Consider the following 16,610-nt stretch of genomic DNA (forward strand, 5'->3'; position numbering starts at 1 on the left):
TTTTTTTAATCTCCATGACATTTTATTTCCACAAGTGCCGTGCTCAGCGCACCATAAACTGTTTAGTATTTGAGAACAAACTGCATTACAAACAAAAGAAAAGCTATTTTCCACCAGGCGTTTATTCAAACGGACGGCGGTCAGTGGCAGGGTCCTCACTGGGGCAGCTGCAGCAAGGTCCCCTGTCCTGACGGCAGGTATGTGACATTTCGGGAGCGGGACAGCTGGAAAGCGATGTCCTCGGCCGCCTCCAGCTTACGCAGCTCCACCAGGCCGTCGCCCGCCTCCATGAGGGAGTTGGCGATGAGCAAGGCAGCCTGGGAATCGCCCTCGGCCGAAATGATGGCGGCCTGCTTTTGTTGTTCAGCCTAAAAGGACAACATTATTAAGCAAAGGTGACCTTTTATTGACAGTAATACGTGTCTATAGAGGGCGAAGGGACTTACAGAGCAATGGGAGTTGGGCTATAGCTATCTTTTAGTGTTGTAACGATACAAAAATTGTGTATTATTGGCTTTATTTGAACAAAAAATCTTAGGGTACATTAAACATGTTTCTTATTGCAAGTTTGTCCTTAAATAAAATAGTGAACATACAAGACAACTTGTCTTTTAGTAGTAAGTAAACAAACAAAGACTCCTAATTTAGTCTGCTGACATATGCAGTAACATATTGTGCCATTTATCATTCTATTATTTTGTCAACATTATTAAGGACAAGTGGTAGAAAATGAATTATAATCTACTTGTTTATTTACTCTTAATATCTGCTTACTTCTCTTTTAATATGTTCTATCTACACTTCTGTTAAAATGTAATAATCACTTATTCTTCTGTTGTTTGATACTTTACATTAGTTTTGGATGATACCACAAATTTGGGTATCAATTCGATACCAAGTAGTTACAGGATCATACATTGGTCATATTCAAAGTCTTCATGTGTCCAGGGACATATTTCCTGAGTTTATAAACATTATATACATTTAAAAAAAAACGAAAGATGTTGTGATGGCAAAAAATATCGACGTAATCTTAGTAGTATCGACTAGATACGCTATTGTACTTGATATCATTACAGTGGATGTCAGGTGTAGATCCACCAATGGCGTTTGTTTACATTTTGACGCCGGTGAGCTACGGTGTGTAGTGAAACATGTTTAGCTATTCCTTGTCTTGCAGGGATGATACTTGTAAGAAACTTACTTTATTTGTCGCCATGGAGACCAGGATTAGCGATTTAGAAGTAGCTAAAACACTGTCGACGGCGGATGGACGTTAGCCGCTAGCTAGCTAGTCATGTCTTAAAGCACCTCTTCCTGAGGGCGTTTCAGTGTTATAACTTCACCTTTATCTTTAGTTTTTAAGCCAAAATGCGTCCGATCTCCCTTTTCTGTCTACACACTGTGTCTGCTTGTAAGTACTCTGTGATTGTGTGCTGCCAAACATGCTCGTCTGCTCGTAAACCAGCAATGTCATGACGTGACTTTGACGCGGGCGGGTGCGGGACCGGTACTTTTCAGAGACTGTATAGTACCGAAAATGATTCATTAGTATCGCGGTACTATACTAATACCGGTATACCGTACAACCCTACTATCTTTATATCTATAGATTTATACATATTTATAAGAACAGTCCAATTATTTTAGGCCTTAAAATGTAACACAATCTGGGCTACTTTCCCGAGGACTTTAAACCAGAGATTCTCAAACTGTGGTAAAAGTATCACTAGTACGCCTTAGATGTACTTGATTAAAGCACAGTGTTTTATTATTCTATATTCAAACAGTGCTACTGTTCAAACTGTGTAATGTTACAGCGTCCAAATATACCTGTTAAATAAAACCTCTACCTTGTTTTTGAATCAGAAATACTTTATTAATCCCCAAGGGGCATTTAAAGGCCTACTGAAATGATTTTTTTTTATTCAAACGGGGATAGCAGATCCATTCTATGTGTCATACTTGATCATTTCGCGATATTGCCATATTTTTGCTGAAAGGATTTAGTATAGAACGACGATAAAGTTAGCAACTTTTGGTCTCCGATAAAAAAAAGCCTTGCCCCTACCGGTAGTAGCGTGACGTAGTCAGTTGTTCGCTTCCTCATATTTTCCTATTGTTTTCAACGCAGCTAGAGCGATTCGGACCGAGAAAGCGACGATTACCCCATTAATTTGAGCGAGGATGAAAGATTCGTGGATGAGGAACGTTAGAGTGACGGACTAGAATGCAGTGCAGGATGTATCTTTTTTCGCTCTGACCGTAACTTAGGTACAAGCTGGCTCATTGGATTCCACACTCTCTCCTTTTTCTATTGTGGATCACTGATTTGTATTTTAAACCACCTCGGATACTATATCCTCTTGAAAATGAGTCGAGAATGCAAAATGGACATTCACAGTGACTTTTATCTCCACGACAATACATCGGCGAAGCTCTTTAGCTACTGAGCTAACGTGATAGCATCTGGCTCAAATGCAGATTGAAACAAAATAAATAAATCCCTGACTGGAAGGATAGACAGAAGATCAACAATACTATTAAACCATGGACATGTAACTACACGGTTAATAATTCTCAGCCTGGCAAAGCTTAACAATGCTGTTGCTAACTTAGCAACCGGACCTCACAGAGCTATGATAAAACATTAGCGCTCCACCTACGCCAGCCAGCCCTCATCTGCTCAACAACACCCGTGCTCACCTGCGTTCCAGCGATCGACGGCGCGACGACGGACTTTACCCGATCACAGATGCGGTTGGCGGCTAGCGTTGGCTAGCGCGTCTGCTATCCAAGTAAGTCCTCCTTGTTGTGTTGCTACAGCCAGCCGCTAATACACCGATCCCACCTACAACTTTCTTCTTTGCAGTCTTCATTGTTCATTAAACAAATTGCAAAAGATTCACCAACACAGACGTCCAGAATACTGTGGAATTATGAGATGAAAACAGAGCTATTTTGTATTGGCTTCAATGGGCTACCGATACTTCTGTTTCACTGGCTACGTCATGCGCATACGTCACCGGAAGTTTAGCGGGAAATTTAAAATTGCACTTTATAAGTTAACCCGGGCGTATTGGCATGTGTTGCAATGTTAAAATTTCATCATTGATATATAAACTATCAGACTGCGTGGTTGGTAGTAGTGGGTTTCAGTAGGCCTTTAAGATTTTCAGCACAATCCCATTGAAGAGCATAGCATTAATTATTTTAGTATATATATATAAAAAATTATAGTATAAACGCTAGTGTATTTTAACTTTGGTCATTGCCTGTTAAAAATGATAGGTATGGTTCTGAAATTTTTACCGTTACCATATCTATCGGTCGAGGTCTTAGATTTAATTTTTTTTTTTTTTACAATTTTGATTATTTCTTCTTTTGTCACATTCTTAAGAAACATCAAATTGGGATTTCTGTCAATGATCTCACTCAAGTCCTCAACTGACCCATTGTCTACATTTGGAATTTTTTGTCCCATCCATCCATTTCCTACCGCTTATTCCCTTCGGGGTCGCAGGGGGTGCTGGAGCCTATCTCAGCCCGAAGGCGGTGTACACCCTGGAAGAGTCGCCACCTCATCGCAGGGCCAACACAGATAGACAGACAACATTCACACTCACATTCACACACTATGGCCAATTTAGTTCCAGATTTGTTCCGATATTGATCCATTTTCTACAGCTTGTCTCTCTGGATGTCGTAGGGGGCAGGAGACTGCCCAGCTGCACTCGGGTGGAAGGTAGGGGTCGGCAAACAAAAATTTTAAGAGCCATATTGGACCAAAAACACAAAAAACTAATCTGGCTGGAGCCGCAAAAAATTAAAAGTCTTATATAAGCCTTATAATGAAGGTGTTGCACATCAAACAGTGTATTGCTTTAATCAAACTATATATAGTTCAAACTATGTCTTCAATTTGTTAAAGAGACATTATTTTTGGTTCAAATACGTGTGTTTATATATTTGCCGGTGTCATTTTGAAGATGTAGTAACCTGAAATCGCCTGTAGATGTCAGTCACGCTCATGAGCAGTCCAGAGGATGTCACGGGGTGCAACTCTTGTGAAAGCCAACATTAAATGTGTATTGCAACTAACGATTAATTTGATAATCGATTAATCTGTCGATTATTACTTCTATTAAAAATCAGATAAAAGAGACAAACTACATTTCTATCCTATCCAGTATTTTATTGGGGGGAAAAAAGCATTCTCGCACCATACTTATTTTGATTATTGTTTCTCAGCTGTTTGTAAATGTTGCAGTTTATAAATAAAGGTTTATTAAAAAAAAAAAAAAAAAGGTTATTAAAAAAAACAAACAAAAAAAAACTGCGCATAGCATAGATCCAACTAATCGATGACTAAATTAATCGGCAACTATTTTAATAATCGATTTAGTCGATTAGTTGTTAAATGATAAATAAATGGGTTATACTTGTATAGCGCTTTTCTACCTTCAAGGTACTCAAAGTGCTTTGACAGTATTTCCACATTCACACACACATTCACACACACATTCACACACTGATGGCGGGAGCTGCCATGCAAGGCGCTAACCAGCAGCCATCAGGAGCAAGGGTGAAGTGTCTTGCCCAAGGATACAACGGACGTGACTAGGATGGTAGAAGGTGGGGATTGAACCCCAGTAACCAGCAACCTTCCGATTGCTGGCACGGCCACTCTACCAACTTTGCCACGCCGTCCCCACTTTTTGTTGTTGCAGCCCTAGTAGCAACAGACTAAGCCAGAGTGACATGGTTACCAAGGCAACACAGAGTAGGCCACAAATACATCATGACATTCATGAATAAATGTTTATTTTCCCTGAGAGAATGACGCACCATGTTAACTTCCATTATGTATTATGTTACGCTGCATCGATGAAGTTAAAGAAATACAATACAGAAATCAGATGTTTGATGTCATTTTTATGTTAAGGAATCGAAAAAACAAAATGCAACGTACGCGTGTCGAAGGCTATGACGCAAATCTTGGTTGACAGAAATGTTGAAAGAGATGTCCGTTAATATCGGACTGCCGATATTATCGGCCGATAAATGCTTTAAAATGTAATATCGGAAATTATCGGTATCCGTTTCAAAAACTAAAATGTATGAGTTTTTAAAACGGCGTTGTACGGAGTGGTACACGGACGTAGGGAGAAGTACAAAGCAGTTGTGTCTCCCAGTCATACTTGCCAACCCTCCCGATTTTCCCGGGAGACTTCCAAATTTCAGTGCCCCTCACAAAAATCTCCCAGGCCAACCATTCTCCCGAATTTCTCCCGGTTTCCACTCAGTTACATAATATCTACGGCTTTTCACACACACACACACACAAGTGAATGCAAGGCATACTTGGTCAACAGCCATACAGGTCACACTGAGGGTGGCCGTATAAACAACTTTAACACTGTTACAAATATGCGCCACACTGTGAACCCACATAAAACAAGAATGACAAACACATTTCGGGAGAACATCCGCACCGTAACACAACATAAACACAACAGAACAAATACCCAGAACCCCTTGCAGCACTAACTCTTCCGGGACTCTACAATACACACCCCCCGCTACGCCCTCAAACTACCGGAACTGAGAAAGTAAGTTCGTGGGAGAGCGGTGAGAAGAAGACACGGACGACACCCGGAGAATCGGGAAAAACACACCATCAAAAGACCAGTGTGCACCACTACTAGGGATGTCCGATAATATCGGGCTGCCGATAAATGCTTTAAAATGTAATATCGGAAATTATCGGTATCAGTTTCGTTATCGGTATTGGTTTTTAAAAGTAAAATGTATGACGTTTTTAAACGCCGCTGTGAACACAGACGTAGGGAGATGTACAGAGAGACAATAAACCTTTAAGGCACTTCCTTTACATGCATGCCATCCCAGTCACATAATATCCTTTACTCATTACGAATTGATGCAAGACATACTTGTTCAACAGCCATACAGGTCACACTGAGGGTGGCCGTATAAACAACTTTAACACTGTTACAAATATGCGCCACACTGTGAACCCACACCAAACAAGAATGACAAACACATTTCGGGAGAACATCCGCACCGTAACACAACATAAACAACAGAACTTGAGTTGATTTATTTTGGAAAACCTTGTTACATTGTTTAATGCATCCAGCGGCGCATCAGAACAAAATTAGGCATAATAATGTGTTAATTCCACGACTGTATATATCGGTATCGGTAATTAAGAGTTGGACAATATCGGTAAAAAAGCCATTATCGGACATCACTAACCACTACCAAACAACATCCAGCCTCCACGCAAAAACAACATCCAAACCGCAGACATTTGTCCATGAAAACATTGAAAAGCTGGCAAATAGTGCGCTGTGTTTCAGTTTGTTCTGTCACCCGAGTCTACAAACTGGATGAGCGAGCCTCGCCTTTGTTGACTTGGTCTTACGCCAGTTGAACCAATTGAGCTCCTAGGCTGAAGTACTGCTGTATTCTAATGACAGCTTCGAGACGCATGATCAGGAGCGGGATGAAATAGTAAGACGAGTTACCTTCTCGACAACGAAGCGGGCCCTCTCAGCTTCCTGTTGGGCCACCTGCTTCATCTCCACAGCCTCTGTGAATTCTTTGCCGAACGTCAAGTGTGTCTGAAAGAACACATTTAGTGAGTACACAACTAGGCACACGTACAGGGGTGGGCAAAGAAACACAACATATACTGAAAAGCCAATGTATGTTCAGATATTTAAAAAAAAAAAGAAAGAAAAAAAGACATTTTAAGACAAAACTTTGTGTCAGCTTTGTCTATCATTGAGAAATTGTATATTATACAGGTTATAAATGCGCCCTTTTGGTGTTAAATGAATGCAGACAACCTGCAGCAGAGCAGGTATTTGATGGTGATGTTCAAGTAACATCTGTAAAAGTGTAACATTACGTCTGACATTCTTTTTAAATGTATTACTGATCTGAGCACGCCAACAGCAAGCCTTATGACGCGGCTATGTTGACCTGCACAGCTAAGCTAGCCAGTAGCCACAACACAGCACTTCATTATGCACCAGTGACTGTTACAGTGAGTAAGGTTGCATTCATGAACTCCCCGGAATTATGAGCTTCCATATTACAAACGTCGTTTTGTGCACGTTGTCTATGTTCTTTATCGCTAAAATAATTATGACAATTTGTTCTGGATGTTATCATTTTGAAGGTATTAGTTATTTAGTGTAAATAAATGAAATGTTTCAGTTGATAGTCTGTTCATCCTAAATGTCACAAAATTACATAAGAATAAAAAGTAATTTATTGATTTTTTTGTTTTACAAAAAATTGCATGTTTTACATTTTTTAAGCATTTAACCATTTTTCAAGTATCGATTTGGTATTAGTATGGGTTTAAATGCTATTGATACCACCTTTACACAATTATTGGGACACATGCCAACTGCAGGAAGCAAACAACATGGAGTAGTTCTCCTTTGCTACAGCTACAACAGTTTCCACTCATTTGGGAAGGTTTTCTATGAGATTGAATTGGTGGTCTATTTATGAGGTCTAAGGTCAGTGATGTGTATTTATTACAGTAGAGCAAGGGGTGGGACCTTTTTAGCCCTCGACATATTGTGAAAATGTAACTAATTATAAATGAGAATATTATATAACAGAAAGCTAAGGCGTTTAGTTCAGATAGCTTAGCATATATTGACCTACATTGGACTTATTTTAGCATCTTTAGTGCACAATCTCTGCCCCCATCTTTGAATTTAAGTGGGGAAAATGTGAACACCTTTGCTATAGAGCGTGGGTGTCCTTTGTGTTTGGTTGGCCTGCAGCATATTGTCAGAACAAACAAAAAATGTAAGAAAAAATAGCAAAAAGAGTTAATTTAATGAGGAAAAAGCTGAAATTTGATTCTAATACTCAGGGTTGTCCAAACTTTTCCCAACATATACGGAAAAGTCAAAGTATGTTGTCCTGATATTTTTATTTATTTATTAAAAAGACATATTTTAAGACAAAACTTAGTGTCAGCTTTATCTTATCAGTGAGAAATTGTATTTTTTTTTTTATATTACAAGTTGCTGCAGGCCAGGAAAACCTAAACATATGGCCTCCACTGCTAATTGATAATACACATTGTCACTTATAAAAAGTAAGTTTGTCTTTAAATATATATTTAATGTCTGTTTAAGCATTTATATATTTTTACAAGAATAAAAAAATATATAAAAATGGCCCCTGCATGCTTTAATTTTTCACTGTGCTGCCCTTAGTTGAAAAAGTTTTGGACAAACCCTGCTGTAGAGCGATGTGCTACACTGATCACTGTTGCCCCCCGATGTTCCACTTACGTACTGCAAGTGCCTCACATGCTTGAAGAGGAACTACACTTTTTTTTGGAATTTGCCTATTGTTCACAATCATTATGAAACATGACCGATGGATTTAAAAAAAATGCATTCTAAATATTAAATAAATTCGATCAAAAATCCAATTACATTGGAGCTTATGGGAGCTGCTCAATTCTGCCTGTAGAGCCCCTAAAAAAACATCCTGACCTCCATTTTAATTTCCCCTCGGGGATTATTAAAGTATTTCTGATTCTGATTAGGGTTTTATATACTTGATGTACCGTATTTTTCGGACTATAAGTCACAGTTTTTTTGCGACTTATACTCAGGAGCGACTTATGTGTGAAATTATTAACACATTACCGTAAAATATAAAATAATATTATTTAGCTCATTCACGTAAGAGACTAGACGTATAAGATTTCATGGGATTTAGCGATTAGGAGTGACAGATTGTTTGGTAAACATATAGCATGTTCTATATGTTATAGTTATTTGAATGACTCTTACCATAATATGTTACGTTAACATACCAGGCACGTTCTCAGTTGGTTATTTATGCGTCATATAACGTATACTTATTCAGCCTGTTGTTCCCTATTCTTTATTTATTTTAAATTGTCTTTCAAATGTCTATTCTTGGTGTTGGGTTTTATCAAATAAATTTCCCCAAAAAATGCGAGTTATACTCCAGTGTGACTTATGTTTTTTTCCTTCTTTGTTATGCACTTTCGACCGGTGCGACTTATACTCCGAAAAATACGGTAAGTATATATTTAATGTAGAAACGGGCACATATGTAATAATATTTAATATTTACGTATTTTGATCATTTTAAGCATACGCGGCTCATTTATTTAAAAAACATTACGTTTGCTTTTTTCTTCATCACTGATTTCTGCTCACTGCGGACTTTATGAGAGCCAACAAACATACAACATGACAAGTACAAGGTTTGCTGTCATTAGGATGCCGACTGCTGGGAAGTTCATATATTCCCATTTAGATGGAAAATGTCTCATATTCCTCGCTAAGAAACGGGGTGGGGGAACAAGTGCTTTTTGTGTCGTTCTCGCCAGTTTCAGGTCCTAAATGTCCGCCCTGAGATCGGTAGGTTGTGAGTTCAAACCCCGGCCGAGTCATACCAAAGACTATAAAAAAATGGGACCCATTACCTCCCTGCTTGGTACTCAGCATCAAGGGTTGGAATTGGGGGTTAAATCACCCTCTGCTGCCCTCACCTCCCAGGGGGTGATCAAGGGGATGGGTCAAATGCAGAGGACAAATTTCACCACACCTAGTGTGTGTGTGACAACCATTGGTACTTTAACTTAACTTTAAATTGCTGTCAGTCTCCTAGCTTGTTGGATTACAACCTCAGCCTTCTACTTTTCAGGTGATTTATGATCTACAATAAACTTCCAAGGAAGCAGCAGACCACTCAATGTAAACATAGGCACACTTGGAAGTGATCACGCCGCCGCTATAAATAGTTCATCTGCGTTAGCACTTATAATACCAATATCACTAATACTTGGTTAATATTAAAGTCACAAAATGTAAATGGAGTATTGTTGGCGCTTTTTGAATGGTTCTTTATCTGATCTTATGGGCGGAACAGTGGCGCTCCCATTGGCTCCGCTGTAAGCAGACTTTTATTTAAGTTTATTTAGAATGCATAAAAAAAAATCCATCTGTTGTCATGTCTTTCATAATGATTGTGAACCATGGCAAAATTCCAAACAAAGTACAGTTAACCCTTTAAAGTACCAGTAGAGTGGAAAACAAGTTGCCTCTATATTGAAGCTAATATCATATTATATGACAACAATCTGATGTATGACACAAAGACTTACAAAGTTTGCGAGTAAATGGATATGATCAAAATAGTATCAATCTCACCAGCCATTTGAGAGATAGTGAGCTAGCCAGACATGTGATCACGTGACGTAGAGGTTGGAACCACAAATCCCTTCCCCACTAACAATGCAAATCATGCAGAGTTTGTGAGAGCTAACGACGACTACTTCGGGAAAATTATGATCCATAAACTTATACTGTTGATCCTGAATGTAAGAAGGTTGAGCTACAAGTTTTAGAAAACTTGTTAAACACTATAGCATCATGTAGCAGTATTGCTAAGTGCTAGACAAGAAATACACACTACATACATAAAAAAATCAATAGCTTACTGTACAATGTCTGCTCTCACTGTGATGACCACTGATTGGACGTCCAGATCTTCCCGTTTAAATGAAGAATTATTAATGATGAACATGAAGTTGTCTCCATCTCCGGGTATGAATTGAATGTAACAGGTGAAGAACTTCTAGATTTATGGCTAAATCCTCCCAGTGTTTCCCATAAACTGCCAAGATACCTGTGGCGGTGGGGGCGTGGCTATGGGCGTGGTCACCATGACATCATCGAGTAATTTGCAGAATTTACTACAATGATTTGATTTTCTCTAAAAAGGCTAAAAAAATATATACTTACTAATTAATAATAACAGTTTTGTTTTAAATGTCCATCCATCCATCCATTTTACAATATAATTACAACACTTTATGTACATATTTATATACAGATTTGAACAACAAGTTATTCACTGAAATATATTTATTAATTGTGGTTCTTACAAAAAATATATCTTATAAAATATAAAAGCTAAAATGTCTCAAAGCTCTGCCCCTTTAATTAGTGCATACTAAATAATTTAACTTTAGCCTACTACTACAACCATATTATTTACCAGCAACATAAAGTGAAACAGAGGCAGAGGTGTCCTGCCACAGTCAGTAACAAATAAACAGAAAACAGTCGTGGTGGTAGATAGACACAGAGCTTCATCAAACATCTGATCCACTGAACAAAGAGCTCCAATAATCTTGAACTTTAGACTGCCATCAGTTTTACTCCCTACACTTAACCATGTGTTTCCTACTGCCTGCAGACTTTGCACCCTTTGTTATATACACATGTTGTGTTTCTAATATAAATACATTTAATAAAGTCAAATACAAATAAGGCAACAAGAGAAGTATCCTACACTTCTCTTTTGTAAAGTAAATCTGAACAGCCGATATGGGCATCTACATCAACTATATGATTTGCCTGAGAAGCTGGAGAGGACAAAAAAAATAAATACACTTTTTTTTTTTAAATTTGTGGCGGACGTAATTCTTTCGTGGCGGGCCGCCACAAATAAATGAATGTGTGGGAAACCCTGCCTCCTAATATCCAGATGAGAGGCATCTTAGTTGTAGCTGTGTAGCGTGCAAGGACGGGAGTGGATGAAGTGTCAAAAGATGGAGCTAACTTTTAATGACATTCAGACTTTACTTAAATCAAGCATCTCCTCATCCGGAAACACGGAAATGTGTCCCGTAAAAAAACGTCCGACCGGAATTCTCTAATAACTAAAGGTCCTCGGGTGAATAATGTAAACTCACTATACCGGTATGTTTTAGCGCTTTCATGGCGAGTTTACTGACAGATACAAGTAAGAACTTTACACTACTTTATATTAGAAATGGCAACAGTGGAGGATGAATGTCCCATAAGAAGATAGACAAAAAGAAGAAGCTTATTGACTACGTCGTCGGCGCGGACGCACGCAGATCCCAAATACAGATCAGCAGGTACTAGAAGGTAGGACAAGTGGCTTTTGCATAATATTGCGAAACAAAACGCCAGATATGTCTTACCTTATACACACCGTAATAATACTTGTATGTTTAATGCGCCGACAAGCAATCAAGTGGTGTGGCTCCATAGCTTACCAAAGTCATACTAAAACATTTTGATAGATTTTTGAGCGCCGTGTGTAATGTTCTATATTTTCAATGGAACATTTAAAATGTTGGTGTTTACTTGAGACCCATCATAGTGCAGTCTACACTAGGGGTGTAACGGTACGTGTATTTGTATTGAACTGTGTCGGTTCGGAGGTGTACCGAACGAGTTTCCACACGTTCCACAAGTTGCGTAACGCACATTATGTAAACAATGCACACAGAGGCACAACACACGGCATGCTAGCAGCTAACGGGCTACGATAGACTGACCATACGTCCTCTTTTCACCGGACATGTCCTCTTTTGCGGAGCTTTTAGGGCGGAGTTTCTTAAATGCCTCGAATGTCCGGCCTTTTGAGTTAGGGTTGTGTGTATTTTCAATGTACGTTCAGGGTTAAGAAGGGGTTAAAAACAAAACAAATTGTGCATGCAGCAGCATTGGTGAGGGAGGGGCAGAGACAGAGAGAGCGAGAGAGTAATGATAAACATGCATGCGTCGCCAGGCTCTGCTTTTTATCCATAGATTTATCAGATTAAATTTTTTATTATCTACAGCAGGGGTGTCAAAAGTGTGCCCCGGAAGCCATTAGCAGCCCACAGCTAATGTTTTAAAGGCCCACGGCACATTCTAAAAATACTACTAAAATAAACAAAAACATAACAAAAGTGAAATAAAAAAGCTTAAAGGTTAAATGTAATTTAGAAAAAGTTGTAATGTTGACTAATAAAACAAAGCTGTTTTTTTTCCTTTCAAACTGTCATTGCTCAAAACATAATATTGAATCAAAATCAATGTTAATATGAGTTATTGACCTATCCAAGGTTCCGATTACGTCACATCAAATATTCCACTAAGAAAAATATTGCAAATTTGGTAAATAAATAACCCCAAAATTTATATTCTGTTGTTTTCTTACTGTACCGAAAATGAACCGAACCGTGACCTCTAAACCGAGGTACGTACCGAACCGAAATTTTTGCGTACCGTTACACCCCTAGTCTACACATATCTCTTATGTCTGACTGCCATCTGGTCACACTTATTACACCATGTACCAGATAAAATAGCTTCGAGGTGGGTGAGCTCAACCAAACTTATTCCTTACATAAGGCGCACTGTCGAGTTTTGAGGGGGGAAAAAAAGGATTTAAGTGCGCCTTATAGTCCGGAAAATATGTACTTTGCGGATTGTAAATACAATTGGATATGGTTTAATGGATACAATGAAACACAATTAAGCATATAAAGTCAACTTGTTTTTTCCACTCTATTGGTACTTTAAGTTTAACTTTGAGATGAAAATGTGTTCACAGGCGTTGATGCCTTTCCGGCGCTTGGAACAGAGAAGCACTTGCTGTCACAAAGCGTACAATTGTTGAAAATGTCTTGCGAAGACAAAGAGGCGCGTCCCAATACTTGTGTCTAATTGATGCACGGGTTGCTCTTCATACCAGTGAGACGTCGTCGAGGATGAGGCCGAAGGTGGAGGCTCGCTCTGTGAGATCCTCGCTGACCTGCCGAGACACCAGCTCTCTCTGGGTGATGAGCTCGCCCGCGTCGAACCGAGCCTAACAATTTCACACGCGCGAATGAAAACCAAGACGAGCACAATTTATTATGAGTTTGTCATGGTGTTGTTACGCACCACTACGGCCTTGAGGACTTCGGTGGTGATAGACGGCAGCACCCTTTCATCATAATCCTCGCCGATGCTTGTGAAGATCCGCGGCAGCTGGTTGCTCACTGGCCGGAAGAGAATACGCAGCGTGATGTTGACGTTCTGTAGATCTGCGCAGAGAAAGAAGCAGATGAAGCACGACGCCGCAACACACCAATGTTCTTCGCCACAGCGTTACTACTCTACCTTTGCTTCCTGTGATGACGGGCACGTTCCGCGGACGGGAACGGCAATCAAAAATGATTGGCTTCTGCACCCACGGGATGAGGAAGTGAGTGCCCTCCCCGACGACAACATCTTGGACTCCTCTGAATCTGTCAAATATCACTGCCTCGTGCCCTGCGTCCACTGGCACAAACACACATTGCAGCTTGGTTAGCATTTACACACACGTGCTATGGAATGCTCTATTGGGCACACGAATAAAGTCTGATTGGACCACGTATGTGTTCAGATGGGTACCGTTCACATTTGAAACAATATGGTACCAATTCCTGGTACCTGGGAATCAATGCATGTGGTGATATCCTTTACACACTGATGTCGCTTGTTGATGCAGTACAGCCCGAGGGATCGAAGATCACGGGCTTAGCTGCTTACGTGCAGTCATTTCTCCAGATTCTCTGAACCCTTTGATGATATTACGGACCGTAGATGGTGAAATCCCTAAATTCCTTGCAATAGCTGGTTGAGAAAGGTTTTTCTTAAACTGTTCAACAATTTGATCATGCATTTGTTGACAAAGTGGTGACCCTCGCCCCATCCTTGACTGAGCATTTCATGGAATCTACTTTTATACCCAATAATGGCACCCACCTGTTCACAATTTGCCTGTTCACCTGTGGGATGTTCCAAATAAGTGTTTGATGAGCATTCCTCAACTTTATCAGTATTTATTGCCACCTTTCCCAACTTTTTTGTCACGTGTTGCTGGCATCAAATTCTAAAGTTAATGATTATTTGCAAAAAAAAAAAAAGTTTATCAGTTTGAACATCAAATATGTTGTCTTTGCAGCATATTCAACTGAATATGGGTTGAAAATGATTTGCAAATCATTGTATTCCGTTTATATTTACATCTAACACAATTTCCCAACTCATATGGAAACAGGGTTTGTAGCAAAAGAGGACATGTGCGGTGAAACCGGGCTAGGATAGACTGACCATACGTCCTCTTTTCACCGGACATGTCCTCTTTTGCGGGGCTGTCCGGGCGGAGTTTCTTAAATGCCTCAAATGTCCGGCATTTTGAGTTAGGGTTGCGTGTATTTTCAATGCACGTTCAGGGTTAAGAAGGGGTTAAAAACAAAACAAATTGTGCGCGCAGCAGCGTTCGTGAGGGAGGGGCAGAGACAGAGAGAGCGAGAGAGCTACGATAAACGTGCATGAGTCGCTAGGCTCTGCTTTTTATCCATATATTTACCAGATTACATTTTTTATTATCTATAGCAGGGGTGTCAAAAGTGTGCATTTTTGTAACATCTTCCTTGTTTTATTTGGCAAGTTGAAAGAACATGGCGCCAGTATAGGGCTGGGCGATATATCGATATGCGCGATATATCGCGGGTTTGTCTCTGTGCGATATAGAAAATGACTATATCGTGATATTCGAGTACACGCTCTCACGCAGTTGCTTTTAGCTGCGGACATTACACTACAGGTTCTCCTCGCTCTTTCCTGTCTCTCCTTCTCAGACAGACAAGCGCAGCTTCTACACACGTCACATACTGTCACGACATACGTCACATACATATACGCCCTCGCATGAGAGGTAGCAGCATGGCTAACGTTAGCTGTGATGCTAGCGGTAATACGAGAGAAAGAAGGTGGGAATCTGGTAACAAATGAAGGAATGATTAATTCCCCAAAAAAACAGCATTGTCTGGCGGTGGTTTGGCTTCAAGTGGGAATATGTCGAACAGACAACCGTAATTTGTCAAGAGTGGGGCAAAAGCGTTGCTGTAAAAAGTAGCATTACTGCTAATATGTAGCATCATTTGAAAAGTCACCTGTTAAAGTTAAAGTACCAATGATTGTCACACACACACTAGCTAGAGCATGGGTGTCAAACTCTGGCCCGCAGGCCAAATTTGGCCCGCCGTGTAATTTCACTTGTCCCTTGAGGCGATATCAAATTAACACTAGAGCTGGCCCGCCGATTATATTCAGCGGCGGTGCCGCGGTACCACCGCATTCACCGCTAATTCTCATACTTGCCAAACCTCCTGGGAGACTCTCAAATTTCAGTGCCCCTCCCAAAAATTGTCACGTCCGCTTTTCACCCAGTTCAGCGAATGTGATCGGGCCGGCACGTTGTTGGAATGGATAAAAAGCAGACGTGACGACAGCTCGTGGTGGAAGAGAAACGCAGTGCCTTTAAAGCACGTCCCCAAGACTGTGGACTACGAGGTATAATGACTGATGAACAACTTTGTTCGATAATGAAAGATGCCTCAGCTCAAAGCCTGAGCCCCGACATTAATGAACTAGCATCCAAGAAAAGATGGCAGGTATCTGGCTTGGGCACATCAGATTAGATCAGTGTGTTGCAAACTGAGCAGTTTAAAGTCCTGAATGGTTGGTTTATTCATTGTTATTTTATTTTCTAATTTATTAGCCTGTGGAAAAAGTTAATGTTGATATTTACCTCAGAAGGCTGCAAATAGAAAAGAGGCATTCAATTTTTATTTAAATTGTATTTGATATGCCATTGATATTTTTCAAATATTATTATTATTTGAAACTCGATTTTGCATGTCACTATAAAGTTATACAAGCCTTGCT

General features: G+C 39.8%; 1 protein-coding gene across 1 annotated transcript in view; it reads right to left on the bottom strand.

Moving 5' to 3' along the window:
- Positions 1–16,610, bottom strand: part of phb (prohibitin) — a 19,170-nt gene continuing 2,560 nt past the window's right edge. Inside the window, exons 3-7 of the mRNA XM_062050070.1 lie at positions 14,013–14,174; positions 13,794–13,936; positions 13,600–13,716; positions 6,552–6,647; positions 1–368 (exon numbers count right to left, since the gene is read on the bottom strand). Coding sequence (XP_061906054.1) covers positions 156–368; positions 6,552–6,647; positions 13,600–13,716; positions 13,794–13,936; positions 14,013–14,174 — 731 coding nt within the window. The 3' untranslated portion in view covers positions 1–155. The remainder of the gene's footprint in view (positions 369–6,551; positions 6,648–13,599; positions 13,717–13,793; positions 13,937–14,012; positions 14,175–16,610) is intronic.

Source organism: Entelurus aequoreus, linkage group LG06 (assembly GCF_033978785.1).
Source record: "Entelurus aequoreus isolate RoL-2023_Sb linkage group LG06, RoL_Eaeq_v1.1, whole genome shotgun sequence".
NCBI classification, from domain to species: Eukaryota; Metazoa; Chordata; class Actinopteri; order Syngnathiformes; family Syngnathidae; genus Entelurus; species Entelurus aequoreus.